The sequence below is a fragment of the Meles meles genome, chromosome 11 (assembly GCF_922984935.1).
Source record: "Meles meles chromosome 11, mMelMel3.1 paternal haplotype, whole genome shotgun sequence".
Taxonomy (NCBI): domain Eukaryota; kingdom Metazoa; phylum Chordata; class Mammalia; order Carnivora; family Mustelidae; genus Meles; species Meles meles.
The window spans coordinates 4,931,510-4,948,156 of record NC_060076.1 but is presented as its reverse complement, the minus strand read 5'-3'; the positions used below and the strand labels follow the sequence as shown (position 1 = coordinate 4,948,156).

Genomic DNA, 16,647 nt, shown 5'->3' with positions numbered 1-16,647 from the left:
ATGCTGTGGATGAGCCAGGAGAACGACGTGCTAACAGAGATGAGCCGGTCACAAAAAGACAGACACTGTACGACTGCACTTGTATGAAGAGGTCCTTAGAGTCGTGAAATTTACAGACACAAAAAGAACGGCAGTTGCCAGGGAGAGAATGGGGGAATTATGGGGAACTATGGAGACTGGGTACAGAGTGTTAGTTTTACAAGATGCAAAGAATTCTGGAGATGGATGGTTCCACCACACTGTGCATGTACTTAAAGCTGGAGAAGTGTACACTGAAAACATGGTTAAGGTGGTAAATTTTAATGTTTTGTGTATTTTGCCATAATAAAAAAAAGGGACATTTTAAAAATTAAAAAATAACTTTCATGAGCCTTTCCTCTGCCTTATGTTTTTAAATATTGAACATACGCCTTCTGATGACTGCACACTATTTCCTTCTATTAGAAGGCTGTAATTTACTTATCCAGTTCCTGTTAAGTATTCATCTCATTGCCAAGATTTTGCTCAGAACATCCTTGCTCACAAATCTTTAACCACATCTCTGATTGTATCTTCGTAATAAATTCCTTAGAAGTGAGATTTATGTAATTTACTTGCTCATTCAACAAATATGATTGCCTACTTTGTCCCAAACGTTGGTTAATAAGAGAAACGTAGTGTTTGACCACATTAGACTTTCAGTTTGGAAGAGGATACAGACATTAAGTAGACACTGCACATTATAGCCAAGCACTTTAAATCTAGGAAATATACATGAAAGGATAATTCAGAGCATGTAAACATATTTAACCTTTTTTAAAGATTTTATTTATTTATTTGATAGAGATCACAAGTAGGCAGAGAGGCAGGCAGAGAGAGAGGAGGAAGCAGGCTCCCGGCTGAGCAGAGAGCCTGATGCAGGGCTTGATCCTAGGACCTGGGGATCATGACCTGAGCCGAAGGCAGAGGCTTTAACCCACTGAACCACCCAGGCGCCCCCATATTTAACTTTCTAAAAAACATTTTATTTAGGGATGCCTGGGTGGCTCAGTCAGTTAAGTGTCTTCCTTTGGCTCAGGTCATGATCCCAAGGGTCCTGGGATTGAGTCCAACATTAGGCTCCTTGCTCAGTGGGGAGCCTGTTTCTGCCTCTGCCTTCTGTTCTCCCTGCTTGTGCTCGCTCTCTTTCTCTCTCTGACAAATAAAATCTTAAAAAAAAAAAAGAAAAAAAAAAGATTTTACTTATTTGAGAGAGACCCAGTTGAGAGCAGAGGCAGAGGGAGAGGGAGAAGCAGACTCCCTGCTAGGCAAGGAGCTCCACTTGGGGCTGGATCCCAGGACCCTGAGATCATAACCTCAGCCAAAAGCAGCCTCTGAGCCACCCAGGCGCCCCCAAAATAAAGTTATGAACTATAGGGCACCTGGGTGACTCAGTGGGTTAAGCCTCTGCTTTCAGCTCAGGTCATGGTCTCAGGGTCCTGGGATCAAGGCCCGCATTGGGCTCTCTGCTCAGCAGGGAGCCTCCTTCCCTCCCACCCCCGCCACCTGCCTCTCTGTCTACTTGTGATCTCTGTCAAATAAATAAATAAATATTTTTTAAAAAGAAAGTTATGAACTATAACACATGTACAGAAAAGAACACAAAACAGAATTGCCCATCTGCGTAACCTCTGCTCGGTTAGGAAACAGAACCTTGTCCTGGCCAACTTCCTAGACCCTCTTGTGCGTCCCAGTCTTCTGGCTCCCAAGAGGTACCATTGTATGGACATATATGAAAGTGTGCCTTTGCTTTTATTTGTCTGGTTTTTTCCTTTGATATTTGTAATTTTTACTTACTATTTTGAAACATTTCAGAACTCCAGCTGCAAGGATAATCGTGAGCACACACTTACCACTTACCCTTCACCCAGATTTCCTAGTAATGTTGGTCACAATTGCTTTATTTTTCTCCTCTCTACCACACATGTTCACGTTATTGTTAATAATATTTTTAATATATTTACTGAGTTTTTTATCTTCCAGTATAGTTGACGTACAGTGTTATGTTAGTTTCAGGTGTACGATGCAGTGAATCCACAGCTCAGTCAGTACTCAGTGCTCATCGTGATCGCTGTCCTCTCTGACCCCGTCCCCTGTTTCACCCGTCCTCCGCCCACCTCCCCTCTGGTGACCTGCAGTTCTCTGTGGTTATGAGGCTGTTTCTTAGTTTTCCCTCTGCTCTCTTTTTTCTCCCCTTTATTTGTTTTTTTGTTGTTGTTTCTTAAATTCTTCATATGAGTGAAATCATGTATTTCTTTTTCTCTGACTCACTTTTTCGCTTAGCATTATATTCTCTAGATGCATCCATATTGTTGCAAATGACAAGATTTCATTCTTTTCCATGTCTGTGTGCGCATGTGGACACACACGCGCGCGTGCGCGCCACATCTTCTTAATCCATTCCCCCGGTGGTGGACACTCAGGCTGCTTCCATAGTTTGGCTATTGTCAGTAACGCTGCAGTAAACGCAGGGATGCACGGATCCCTTTGAGTTAGTGTTTTGCTTTGGGAAGATACCCAGTAGTACAGTTCCTGGATGGTAGCGTCGTTCTGTTTTTAACTGTTTGAGAAACGTCCATGCTGTCTTCCACAGTGGCTGCACCAGCTGGCATGGCCGCCAGCAGTGCTGGAGGGTTCCTTTCTCTCCACACCCTCCCCAGCACCTGTTCTTGTGTTTTTGATTTTAATCCTTCTCACAGCTGTGAGGTGGTGTCTCATTGTGGCTTTGATTGCATTTTCCTGACGATGAGTGATGATGAGCATCTGTCCGTGTGTCCGTTGGCCGTCTGTATGTCTTTGGAGAAATGTCTGCTCATGTCTTGTGCCCCATTTTTAATTGGATTATTTGGTGTTTTTTTTGGTGTTGAATCATATAAATTCTTTATGTATTTTGGATTCTAATCCTTTATGGGATATGCCGTTTGCAAATATCTTCTCCCATTCAGTAGGTTGTCTTTTAGTTATAATGCTGTGCAGAAGCTTTTAATTTTGATGTAGTCCCAATAGTTTATTTTTGCTTTTGTCTCCCTTACCTCAAGACATATCTAGAAAGATGTTGCTATGGCCAGTGTCAGAGAAATTGCTGCTTGTGCTCTCCTCTGGGATTTTTAGGGTTTAGGGTTTCAGGTCTCACATGTGGGTCCTTAATCCATTTGCAGTTTATTTTTGTGTGTGCATGAGAAAGTGGTGCAGTTTCGTTCCTTTTTATGTGGCTGTCCACTTTTCCCAACACCATTTGTTGAGGAGACTATCTTTTCCCCATTGCGTATTCTTTCCTCAATTGATCATGGGTTTATTTCTAGATTTTATATTCTGTTTCTTTGATCTGTGTCTATTCTAATGTGCCAGTACCGTGACATTTTGATTACCGTAACTTTGTAACATAACTTGAAATCGGAAATTATGATGCCTCCAGTTTTGTTTTTCTTTTTCAAGATTGCGTTGGCTATTTGGGATCTTTTGTGTCCACACAAAGTTTAGGATTGTTTGTTCTAGTTCTGTGAAAAATGCTGTTGGTGGTTTGATAGGGACCGCATTAAATGTGTAGCTTGCTTTGGGTAATATAGACATTCTGATATTTGTTCTTCCAATCCAAGAGCATGGAATGTCTTTCCTTTTTTTTTTTTTTTTTTCTTTTAAGCTCTGTTTCATAGAGAGTGTGCGTGAGGGAGGCAAGGGACGGCGGGGAGAGGGAGAGAGAGAATCCCAAGGAAGCTCCCCGCTGAGCACAAAGCCCTACCGGGGGCTTGATCGCAGGACCCCAGGATCATGACCTGAGCCGAAATCAAGAGTCAAATACTTAACTGACTGAGCCACCCAGGCATTCCTGTCTTTCCATTTCTTGGTATCTTCTTGAATTTCTTTCATCAGTTTTTATAGTTTTCAGAGTACAGGTCTTTCTATTATTAGTTTTGATGAACTATTTAAAAATAAGTTGCAGACAGGACTTGTTACTCCTAAGTATCCCAGCATGTGTCCTTTGAGAACAAGATGTTCTCTTACACAGTGACACAATGATCAGGTTTAGGAAATTCAACCTTGACAGAGCACTGTTATCTAGTATGCAATCCATACTGACAATTTGCCAACTGTTCCTCTTATGACCTTCATAGCATCTTTTAAAAATCAAGGATCCAGTTCAGAATTGGACATTGCATTGAGTTGCCATTCTCTTCAGTCTCCCTAATTGTGCTTTTCTTGTCGGTTTTATTACCTGCGTGATGTCTTCTCAGACACTGTCGTTTGGTTTTGCCTCTTTTGGGGGGTTTAGCCTGCTGTGCTGCTGCATAGTACCCGGCTGTAGAAATATGCTGCATTTCCTTATCCTTTCTCCTCTTGGTGGCCGCTTACTGTCTCCAGTTTCCGGCTGTAATGGAACAAATGTTGTTCTGAACATCTTCGGGCACACGTGTTCTCGTTACATTGTCGGCTGGTGCTCTGTCCACCGCGCAGCTTCTGTAGATTCTTCTATACAGTTTTGCAGAGTGGCTATACCAGCTTACTCTGCTTTACCATCAAGGTGTGACTATGTCAGTTTTCTACATTTTTCTACATTTGTACATTTCTACAAGCTTCATATTGTCAGTCTTTTTCCTCCTAACTACTCTGTTGTAACCCTTGTATGTGTTACTAAGTATTTGGTTAATAATTGACTTTTGTGTCATTGACACAACATTGACAAGTTTGTGATTGCATCTTTTGCTCATTTATCTATTGGGTAATCTGCCTTACTGATGTGTGGATGTTTGTATTCACTCTGGATACCAACCCTTTGTTGGTTATTTGGGTTGTAGGTACTCACTTTGTTGCTTTTTTCCTTCTTTTGGCAAACAAGTGTTTTATTTAAAACAGACTCACCAGCCTTCTCTTTTGCAGTTGGTACTTCTGTGTTCTCTTTAAGAAGTCCTTCTCTAGGGGCGCCTGCGTGGCTTAGTCCTTAAGCATCTGCCTTCGGCTCAGATCATGATCCCAGGGTCCTGGGATTGAGCCCCGCATCAGGCTCCCTGCTTGGTGGGGAGTCGCTTCTCCCTCTCCCCCCGCTGTGTTCCCTCTCTCGCTGTGTTTCTCTCTGTCAAATAAATAAATAAAAACGTAAAAAAAAAAAAATCCTTCTCAAGAGTCTGTCTGCACTTTTATTATTGTCTGAAAATATTAATAGTTTGCCTTTCAAATTGAGATCTACCGTCTACCTTGAATTGATTTTGTTTGAAACAGCTGCATCAAGGTATAACTTACATAGTTTAAAATTCAGGGGCGCCTGGGTGGCTCAGTTGGTTAAGTGACTGCCTTCAGCTCAGGTCATGATCCCAGGGTCCTGGGATCGAGCCCTGCATTGGGCTCCCTGTTCAGTGGGGAGCCTGCTTCTCCCTCTCCCTCTGCTGCTCTATCTGCTTGTGGTCTCTCACTCTTTCTGTCAAATAAATAAATAAAATCTTTAAAAATATATAAAATTCATCTTTTTTAAGTGTTGAGTCTGATGGTTTTTATTAAACTTGCAGAATTGTATAACCATCACCACATTCCAGTTTTAGAATACTCCTACCAGGCAGGAAGTTTCTACATGCTTGTTTATAGTCATTCCCTCCTCGGCCCCCAGCAACCACTGATCTGTTTTCCTTCTATCAGGATCTGCCTTTTTTTGAAATTGTGTATAAATGGAATCATATAGTTTTTTGGTTTGGTTTCTTTCACTTAGTATGTGTTTGAGGTTCATGCATGATGCATAACATAAGTAGTTCACGCCTTCTGATTGTTGAGTAGTGGTCCCTCGTATGGGTGTACCACGTTTTGTTTATACTGTCTGGAATTGATTTGTGCTGAGGATACAAAGTATGGCTCACGTGTTTTGTATTTACATAGCTGATTGTCCTGGTAATGTTTATTGAAAAGACTCCTTTGCTCCCTGCTGAGTGGCCACCTTTGTTGTAAATCAGTCATCCTTATATGTAGGTCTCTTGGTGTCATACGCTGATGAGAAGCCGCTGCTACCACACTGCCTTAATTAACTTGTACTAGATAAACCTCAGCACTGTTCTTCTTCTAGATTCTAAAGCTGTGCTGTCTTAATACACTGGACCATTTAAATTAATAAAAACTAAGTCAAGCTAAAAATTCAGTTAGGCAGTCCCCGTAGCCACATTTCACTTGCTCAGTGGGAACGTGTGACTGGTGGCTGCCGTAACAGGATGGTAGTGACTTCATCGTCACAGGAGGTTCTGTAACCTAGGACGGCAGGTGGCAACCTTTTTCTTTAAGGGTTGGGTAGTAAATATTTTAGGCTTGCCGGGCTCATGGTTTCTGTTGTGCCTAATTCACCTCTGCCCTTGTGATGGGAAAGCAGCTACAGACAGTATACAAATGAATGAACATGTCGGTGTTTCAGTAGAACTTTGTAAAAACAGGTAGCTGGCCCAAGGTTTTGGTTTGTTGACCCATGATCTAGAATGTTTTGGCTCTTCCTGGTGCTTTCTGTTTCCATATTAATGTTGGAATTGTCTTGCTAAATTCTGTCTCCCTCAACTCTCAAAGAAAAGTTGAAATTTTGATTGGGGTTGTGTTAAATCTCTAGATCAACTTGAGAGAACTGGCATTTGTACAGTGTTGATCTTTTAGTTCCTAAACAGGGTATATATATTTTTTTAACTTTTTATTTTAAGATTTTATTTATTTGACAGACAGAGATCACAAGTAGACAGAGAAGCAGGCAGAGAGAGAGGAGGAAGCAGGCTCCCTGCCGAGCAGAGAGCCCGATGCAGAACTCGATCCCAGGCCCCTGGGATCATGACCTGAGCCGAAGGCAGAGGCTTTAACCCACTGAGCCACCAAGGCGCCCCAACAGGGTATATTTTTATTTGCATCTTTAATTTCTCTCAGTGTTTTCTTCGTGAAGAATATACATATCTCTTGTTAGACTGATTCCCATGAGTTTAATATTTTTATATGTTTCTGGGGCACCTGGGTGGTTCAGTTAAGCGTCTGCCTATAACTTAGGTCATGATCCCAGGGTCCTGGGGTGGATCAAGCCCCACATGGGGCTCCCTGCTCAGCAGGGTGTCCGCTTCTCCCTCTGCCCCTCCCCCTGCTTGTGCTTGCTCTCTCTCTGTCTCTAAAATAAATAAAAATCTTGAAAAAAAATTTTATTGTTCCTGTAATGATGGATTTTCTTCATTAAATTTCATTTTATGTTTTATGTTAGATGTGATCATGGAAATATATTGGATCTTTTGTATGTTGACTTTGCATTCAGCAACGTAGCTAAACTGGTTTATTCAAATCATGTCTGTTAACTATTTCTTGAACTTTCTATGGGAACAGTTATATTCTGTATATGTACTAATACTTTAGTTTCTTCCTTTTTGGTCCTTTATTTTTCTTACCTTATTTCACTCGCTAGGACCACCAGTGCAGAAGCCATTAAAGTAGTGAGTGAGCGACCTTGTCCTGAGCTCAAAGGGAGCGGTTTCTGCAGTTCCCACGAGGCATGAGGTTTGCTTTGTCTACTGAGATGAAGATTTCTGTCCTTTTTTTTTCCTGCCAACATGGCTTTTTGCCTTTTCTAATCTGAGTTAGAGCTTAAGCAAAATAATATATATATATATATTTTAAGATTGTGTTCATTTATTTTACACAGGGAGACACAGCAAGGGAGGAAACACAAGCAGGGGGAGGGGGAGAGGGAGAAGCAGCTTCCCTAGGAGCAGGGAGCCTGATGCAGGGCTTGATTCCAGGACCCTGGGATCATGACCTGAGCTGAAGGCCAATGCTTAAGGACTGAACCACCCAGGGGCCCCCAGAATAAGATTCTCTAGGTTTCAGTGGAGCCCCTTTTCTAATGCCAGGAAGGTAGCCACATCCTTGATCCCAGCAGGGAGCGGGTGTATAGCTGTGAAGACACCGCCTGTGTGAGTGAGCCTAGCCATTGCGTCTCTTACTCAGTGGATCTCCCTCCATCCAAGGTCCGTGAATGGCATCACGAAGATGAAGGAAGGAAACACGAGACCTCCTGGGTTATATCAGACCTTGGGAGTTACATAGTTATTTCAGTCTCTGTCTGGTTCTTGAAGGCGATGAATGTGAATCATCTTTTGTTGCTATTACCTCTCGGGAACTAAGATTTTAGAGGACTGTTTTAGAGCCATGTGGCCTTAAGAAAACATTGGGTTTATACTTACTTTTTATGTGTGCTGTTACAAGTGATCACAGATGTAGCGACTTGAAGCGCCACCTGTTAACGCTCTCACAGTGTGTGGGACAGGAGTCCAGGCACAGCAAGGCTGCGCTGTGTCTGCTCAGGGCTCCCAGGCTGAGGTCAAGATGTTGGCTGGGGGACGCCCAGGTGGCTCAGTGGGTTAAGCCTCTGCCTTCGGCTCAGGTCATGATCTCAGGGTCCTGGGATCGAGCCCCACATCGGGCTCTCTGCTCAGCGGGGAGCCTGCTTCCTCCTCTGCCTGTCTGTCTGTCTACTTGTGATCTCTCTCTGTCAAATAAAAATCTTAAAAAAAAAGAGACGTTGGCTGGGCTGAGCCCTTCTCTGGAGGCTCTGGGGAAGAGGCCACCTCAAAGCTCCTTCCCCTTGTTGGCAGAATTCAGCTCCTTGCGGCTGTCGGACTGAGGTCCGTGTTTCTTTGGCACACCAGCAAGGGCACGTGAGGTCCCCTCGTGTGTCAGCTCTCTGCTTTCCGCTTCTGCTTCCCCTCTCTACCTTGAAGGGCGCACGGGATTTTACCTTGGGCCCGCCCGCATAATCCAGGCTAACCTTCCTATTTTAAGACCGACTGATTAGTAACCTTAACTATGTCTGCAACGTCCCTTTGCTGTCTGAGGAAACATACCTGTGGTGGGCACCAAGGGGCAGAGGTCGTGGAGTCACAGTTCTGCCCAGCACGGGGTTTGATAATGTTGTTAAGAACCTGGTCTTTCAAGTCAGATGTGCCTAGATTTGAATCCTGGTCCACCACTTAGCAGCTTCAGGACCTTATGCAAATACTTAATCTTTCTAAGTATTAATTATGAAGTCTGATAATAACAGTTTCTAATTTATAGGGTAATTGTGAGGATTAAATGGGATAATTTGTGTAGCTCCTTTGTATAGCATCTGGCACCACCTAAGTTCTCAGGAGATGCACAGCGCCGTTTTACTGGTGGCGCTGGTGGCTACGGGTGGAATTTCCAAGTGGCCCTGCTGCGCGTTTACTTGCATGAGAACACTCTGGCCCAGTGCTGTCCAGTAGAGCTTTCAGTGATGAGAGCGGTGTTCTAGAATTGTGCCCTCCAGTAGGGTAGCCCCGTGTAAGGCAGCCAAGTCGGTAAGTAGTAGCGGTGCTTTTAAGTCACTTGAGAAAGGGCTAGGTCTCTGGTTTGGTTTATGTTTTTTCCAGTATACAGGCAGCCCTGTGTATTTCAAAATAGCATGAGGCCTTACTTCATCATTCGTAGGAGAGGGGGATAAAAGAGGGCAAGTCAGGTTTTGTTTCAGGGATTTTTTTTAAGCCTAATTGATTCAAAAGACTCATTTGAGGGTTGTGGATGTTGGAAGCACTGGGACGGAGGACATTCAGTCTTCCCAGTTCGCGTGCCCTGTTCTCAGAAGTTTGCTGTTGGCAAGAGGCTCTTCTCCGCAAGCTTGTCTGGTCCTTTCCCGGTTTGCTGGTGCTGCCTGTGAGAGCTCGCGGCGGCGGCTCGAGCTCTCCGCCTCTGCCCAGCGCGTATTCCGTCTCTCACTGCCCATTTTGTTTGTTTGGCGACAGTCAGCACGCTGCTGGCCTACACCTCTCGGTTTCTCCAAGCTTTCTTGGAGCAGGGCCCCCAGACCGTGGATGTTCACCTTCCCCGGCAGCTTCTTCCACTTAAAAGAAGTCGTAACTAAAGGGTTTCTAAACCGGATGTTTCCCTGTCGACAGGGAAAGTGGCACGGCTTGCAGACTTGCTGGAACCTTCTCACTTGGTTTTGTTTTCGTTGCCAGCCGGCCTGTCCCGGTCAGCCTTCCTGTCGCAGCGGTACTATGAAGACTGGGACGAAGCCAGTTCCACATCGTCTGTGTCCCAGTCGTTGGAGGGCGAGGACGCGCGGGGGTCCTGTAAGGACGATGACACGGTGGCCCAGGTCCCACGGCACGCGCCTGTGGTGCGCACCCCTTCCATCCAGCCCGGAGTCTTGCCGCAGACGACGCCTTTTGCTAAATCTCTGCTGATTCATGGTTCGCCTGGCGTGATGGGAACGAGCAGTAAGTGCACAGTGACTCGCTGTGGGGTGTGTGTCTGCTGGAGGAGCCGTGCCTGACTTTTCTGCTGTTGCAGCACCAAGTCCAGCCCCTCTCTGCTCATGGTCCAGAAATTAGGAGCTGAATTCAGAAAATCCGAAAGAGGCAGGGAGAAGGGGCCCTGCAGGGGCCCGCACCGGCCCGGCTTTCCTGTGAGTGCAGCAGGGGCTTCTAAAACCGGTGTGGGGCGCCGGGCCGGCTCTGTCGGAGGGGCGTGCCGCTCTTGATGTCCGGGTCGTGACTTGGAGCCCCACGTTGGGTAGAGGGATTACCTGCACACGTTAAAACAAGCCAAAAACCAACACACACACACACACACACACACGCACGCACGCACGCGCGCGGTTTTCAGGAGTTAGAGGCGGCGGCTGTTTGCCTCGCTCTAAAGCAACTCCGCACTCCCGCCTTTCACACCCTAGCTCGTGCAGCTCGCTGCTTGCAGCCATCCCTGCCCCGGGACTGCCGGCTGCCACGTTCGCTGGCAGTACTGGCTCTCAGAAGTGACCGCTGTCGGCCCGTCCCACCTCCGGTTCAATGTCAGGACCTCACACCGAAGGGACTCCTGACAGAGAACAGACATCCACGGGAAGGCACGCGAGGGGGCAGATTTTACGAGACAAGAGCAGGCAGTTGACCCGTGTTGGCATGAACGTTCCGTCTCGGTCAGTACTGAGGAAATGCTCACATCAGAGACTCAGCAACTAGAGCGGGGCGGGCGCAGCGCATGTGGCTTCTTCGGTGGGGCTGCCGGCCTGTGAGTTTCTCAGTTCCGTCATGTGCGTGCTGAAGCCGTGGTAACCCTAGCGTGTCCCCTGCAGCCTCACGGTGCGGGACTTGCCACCTTCGCTTTTGTGTATGCCTCTTCCCCGACCCACTCTCTCACTTGCTGTTTCTTTTTCCTTCAGCGCCGACGTCTGCTGGCAAAGTTATTCCTCAGGGAGCCGACAGCACAATGCTTGCGACCAAAACCGTGAAGCATGGCGCCCCCGGTCCATCCCACAGCCTCTCGGCCCCCCAGGCGGCCGCCGCCGCAGCGCTGAGACGTCAGATGGCCAGCCAGGCCCCAGGTAGCTGCGGTCGTGAGCTGCGGCTATTGCAGGCAGCAGGTCCCAGCCGGCAGCTCGCTCCCTCTGCTGCTCTTGAGAAGAGAGCACTGATGGGGCGGGTCCCCCCTCCCCCGTTTCCGGGAGCAGGTCCCAAGAAGGCCGAGACTAGATCTGAAGTTTTCCTATTTATTTATTTGACAGAGAGAGAGAGATCGCAAGTAGGCAGGGAGGCAGGCGGGTTGGGCGGGGAGGGGAAACAGGCCTCCCGCCAAGCAGAGAGCCCAACATGGGGCTCGATCCCAGGACCCCGAGATCATGACCCGAGGCGAGGGCAGAAGCTCAACCCACTGAGCCACCCGGGCGCCCCAGCTTCTTCCTCTCAAGGGAAGCTGTTCGATCCGCCACATCCAGCTGAGTGGGGAGTCAGGGGTTTTTGGATGAAGTTGTCGATCCCTACATTTGAATAATGTCTGCTTTAAGCCCCAAATTAATCTTTGCTGTTAGATCATCTGCTAACATTAGAATTGTCTGCCAGTGTCGTACGGATCCCAGCCTCGCTGGGAGGTGGGTATGAGTGTGCCCACTGCTTCTGAGTGGTGTCAGGTTCGGAGAGAGGCCAAGGTGACCCGGCCGGTAAGTAGCAGAACCCGGCCTGCAGCCCTGCGCTTCCTGCGTGAGTGCGTGTTTTCTTCAGGTTGCCGCTTTAGCCTTCACAGAGGGAAACTCTCATGAGCTCGTCAGCGGCAGCACTTGATTTTGTCAGTGCTTCCTGGCTCTCCAGAACTTCCTGCATTAGGGTTTCTGGGTGGTTGGCCTCCAGAGCTTCGGTTATCACCAGTCATGAGTTTGTACAAGCCAGTAGTTCTCAGGGGGGCTGTTTTGCTCCGCGCCTGCCTCCGCGGTTGGCAGTGCCGCTGGCATCTAGCGCGTGGACGTCGGGAGCGCTGCCAGCAAACTGCAGATGCACAGGGCGCCCCCACAACCAACGGTTATCTGGGCTGAAAATGTCAGTAGTGCCAAAGTCGAGAAACTTTGCTATAAATCACATATTTTTGTTTTAGTTGAATAAAGTTATTTTTTAGTTTTATCACTGCTTGGAACACGTTATCACTTTGGACAGCATTAAGAAAAGTTCAGATATTAAAATGGTTATTAAGGTACCTAAAGTCAGTATGAAGGAGCACAAACAAGATAACCTTTTAAGATACCTTTGAGCCTTCTGAAAAAACAGAAGTCTGCCGTGTTTTCTTTAAATGTTACCTGGAGGAAGCAGAATCTTGGCATTGTGCTGAATCAGCCCCAAATCAAGCTGATGAGTCGATTATTGATAGACGTAAAATCTGCCAGGGCGCAGGATTATTCCAGTCAGCAGGAGGTGGTGTGATCTCCGTTATCGTTTCAGAGGCAAAAAATTTCTAAGGCGTAGGCACCTTTGAACGTGAAAGATGCAGCATGTGCAGCCGCGGCCAAGGAGAGCCTGCTCACTTCTCTGAAGGAGGGAATGAGCGAGCTGCCCCACACCCCCCATTCCACCTTCACCACTGAGGTCAACTCTGCGGAAAAACCCATCCAAGAACTTTGCTCAGATTGTCCTAGTACTTAATTATAAAACGTCATTAAGTTTTTTGGAATGCAGTTTTAAATGAAAAGACCAAAAACACATGCAAGCTGACATGCTGAAGATAGGTAAGGTGTCATGCCCCGCCAGTTGCCATTACTGAATTCAGGCCTCTTGGCCTTTCCCCTTTCCCCCCATTCTTGTCCAAGCTCCATTTTCCACATCTTATTCGTGTGCCTGTCTCACTAAGCCGTGAGGTTCTTTAGAGAAGAAACTATATATATATATATATATATATTTTTTTTTTTTTTTTTTTTAAAGATTTTATGTATTTATTTGGCAGACAAAGATCACAAGCAGGCAGAGAGGCAGGCAGAGAGAGAGGAGGGGAAGCAGGCTCCCTGCTGAGCAGAGAGCCCCAGGTGGGGCTTGATCCCAGGACCCTGGGATCATGGCCTGAGCCAAAGGCAGAGGCTTAACCCACTGAGCCACCGAGGTGCCCCAGAAGAAACTATAATTTTGACGTTTTTTGTATTCCTAGCACCTAACAGAATCTGAAAATAATAAGCCGCTCATGTGAAAGAACGGTTAGATGAATGGATGGCAGGCAGGCAGGCAGGCAGGAATCCTTAATCTGAACACCACTCATCCTCTAGCTCTTTCTGCCTGTTTCCAGGATGAGCCGACAGTGTTGCAGGGGCTCAGCTCTGCTCTGTAAAAGCTGGCCGGGGAATTCTTTCTCCCTAAACTAGTACATTTGATTAAATCGCACAGAACCTCATCTCATAATCTTTACAAATGGAGTATGCCAGCTGTCCCATTGAGCACAGAGCTGCAGAACTGTCCAGAGTAGATTTCCTTTGTATAAGAAGATTACATTCTGCTTGCATTTTTTTGTCCTGGTTATTCATTTGTGTATGGCTGGAATTTGTGATCCTTTACCGCAATTGATACACCTCTCTCTTCTCTATTTAAATAGCTGTAAGTACTTTGACTGAATCAACTCTGAAGACTGTCCCTCAAGTGGTAAATGTGCAGGAGCTGAAGACCAATCCTACCGCCGCCTCTGCAGCCATGGGGTACGTTACTAGCTGGACCGTGTTGCGGCCAGGCAGTTCTTCTGCAGTAGCAACGGACCGCCTGCAGGGGGCAGCACTGCTGTCGTCACACTGGTCTGGCAGAGCCTTAGGTTCTCTTAGATTGGATCTCTTTATCCTCTGATCCTCTCCCAGGCACAGGGAAGAGTTGGGGGCGTTTCTTCACTTTGAACACAGGGATGCTGAGGACCAATGTCATTCAGGGAGTTGGTGTCTGGTGATTAGTCCAGGAGCAGGAAGAGCGGCCGCAGGCCCTGTGTTTTTTCCACATCATGCTTGCTCTCTGCCGCCCCACGGAGCAGGTCTGCTCACTGTGCTGTTTTGGGCTTATCGGGTGGCCCTGCTTCACTAGTCCATCAGCCTCCTTTTTATTCCTCGCGCGTCCGCTTATCAACACTGCCTGTTCCAGGAATTTCTTAGTTATCTCAGGGCTATCCTAACAGCCAAAAACAAGCCTACCCACTTTCCTATCTGGTAGTGACCTTGAAGCTTTGGTATGCTGTTTATACCAAGATGGCATTTGTGGTTGTTGCAGACTTCCAAGGGGAAGAGCTGTGCTGTAGAATTGGGGAATTAGAGCCAGATTCCTAGTGCAGGGAAGGCAAAGAAAAGCCACCAAAAGGCAGAATGTTGCATAAGACAGGAAAATCCAGCTTAACAGTGAAAGCACTATGCTCTGGGATTTCTGAGATACTGTAGTCACTAACCACGGAGAAGAAACACCTCTTAGTGATTTCCCTTAGCCTTTTTTTTTTTTTTTTAAGATTTTATTCATTTGACAGAGAGGGAGAGAGAGACAGAGAGAAAGGGAGAGAGAGATCACAAGTAGGCAGAGAGGCAGGCAGGAGGTGGGGAAGCATGCTCCCTGCTGAGCAGAGAGCCCAATGCGGGGCTCCATCCCAGGACCCTGAGATCATGACCTGAGCCAGAGCAAAGGCTTAACCCACTGAGCCACCCAAGTGTCCCTCCCTTGGCCTTTTCTTTTTTTTTTTTTAAAGATTTATTTATTTGACAGACAGAGATTACAAGTAGGCAGAGAGGCGGGCAGAGAGAGAAAGAGGAGGAAGCAGGCTCCCAGCTAAGCAGAGAGCCCGATGCGGGGCTCGATCCCAGGACCGTGGGATCATGACCTGAGCTGAAGGCAGAGGCTTTAACCAGCTGAGCCACCCAGACGCCCCCTCCCTTGGCCTTTTCTTAAACTCTTTCCTCATTCGTCTGAGCAGATCTCTGATCAGGGCTTTGTCAGAGGAAGAGTTCCAAGTTTGCCCTTTTCTCTGACTTAAGAAAAACAGACACAACAAATCAAAAGGAATCTCGAAGAAACTTTCTCTTCCTTCCCTGCAGATTTGGACTCTAGTACAGTTACTGAACAGTACAGTTATTGAACTACATTCTAGCTCGGTTCCCAGAATGTAGTTCATTCTTAATAACCATGCGTTGAGTAATGGGTTAATGCAAAGCATAACCGAGAAACGTGAACTGGTATTTACCACCTCTTCCGATAAGAAAGCTGGAGAGAGAAACATGTTCATTATGAAACCGCTTTCATATTCTGGTAAGTGGTAGTTTCCTGGAATGTATTTTAAATACTTAACTTTACATTTAACTTTTTCTGAGCAGTATCTTATAGAAGATTTGTTATACGATGAGCGTACATATTTCTGCCACTGGGGATCCCATATTCACTGGCTTCATCTGTTACATTCATTGACGAGCCAGCCACTCTGTTTTAAGGAAGAAGGTTTATCTAGTGCGAACCCACGACTCCTCATCGCTTCAGATTCCACAGATTCTCACGGGGCGTCTCCTAGGAGTGTGATGCTGCCCTAGGTCATTAGGGAGGTAGTCGTGAATAAGACTTACAAGTTCCCACTTTCACAGCACTTCCGTTCTAGCGGGACAGCCACCAAGAGCCACTGGCATTTACACAGGGACTTACTTGATTGCAGTATAATAAGTGCAGTGAGGAAGTGCAGGCATGTAATGAGGCGTCCTGGTTGAGTCTGGCTTGGTGAGGAGCTTGGTGAGGGAAAGATACTTTAGCTGAAAGTGACCAGAAGCTGCCTGTGGAGGGAAGAGGGTTCTGGACAGAGGATGCAGCATTTCCGGAAGCCCGAACCCGCGACGGAGCAGAGCACGTTTGAGGCAGAGTTGAAAGAAGGCCGGTGCGGCCAGACGCCTGGCAGGAGGTGGAGTATGAAGAGAGAGGCTAAACGAGGTGGGAGTGCTGGTTTCTTTGATTTTTTACCAAAACACACCAGACACATCATTTCTTTTTCTTTTTCTTTTCTTTTCTTTTTTTTTTTTTTAAAGGATTTTATTTATTAGAGAAAGCGTGAGATGGGGAAGGGTCAGAGGGAGAGGCAGACTCCCTGCTGAGCAGGGAGCCTGATGCGGGACTCGATCCTGGGATTCTAGGATCATGACCTGAGCTGAAGGCACTTGCTTAACTGACATATCATTTCTTTCAGGGCTTTTGGTGTTCATTTATTTATTCTTTCAACAAATGCTCAATTAAGTACTTTAGAAAAAAATACTGGGACGCCTGGGTGGCTCAGTGGGTTAAAGCCTCTGCCTTTGGCTCGGGGTCGTGATCCCAGGGTTCTGGGACGGAGCCCCGCATCAGGCTCTCTGCTCAGCAGGAAGCCTGCTTCCTCCTCTCTCTCTTC

At 46.7% G+C, this 16,647-nt stretch overlaps 1 protein-coding gene across 5 annotated transcripts in view; it reads left to right on the top strand.

Moving 5' to 3' along the window:
• NUP214 (nucleoporin 214) overlaps positions 1–16,647 on the top strand; it is a 104,110-nt gene that overhangs the window by 36,074 nt on the left and 51,389 nt on the right. For all 5 annotated transcript variants that reach the window (XM_046022016.1, XM_046022013.1, XM_046022015.1 and 2 more), the window contains exons 22-24: positions 9,981–10,241; positions 11,183–11,344; positions 13,861–13,960. In XM_046022016.1, the coding sequence (XP_045877972.1) occupies positions 9,981–10,241; positions 11,183–11,344; positions 13,861–13,960 (523 nt within the window). The remainder of the gene's footprint in view (positions 1–9,980; positions 10,242–11,182; positions 11,345–13,860; positions 13,961–16,647) is intronic.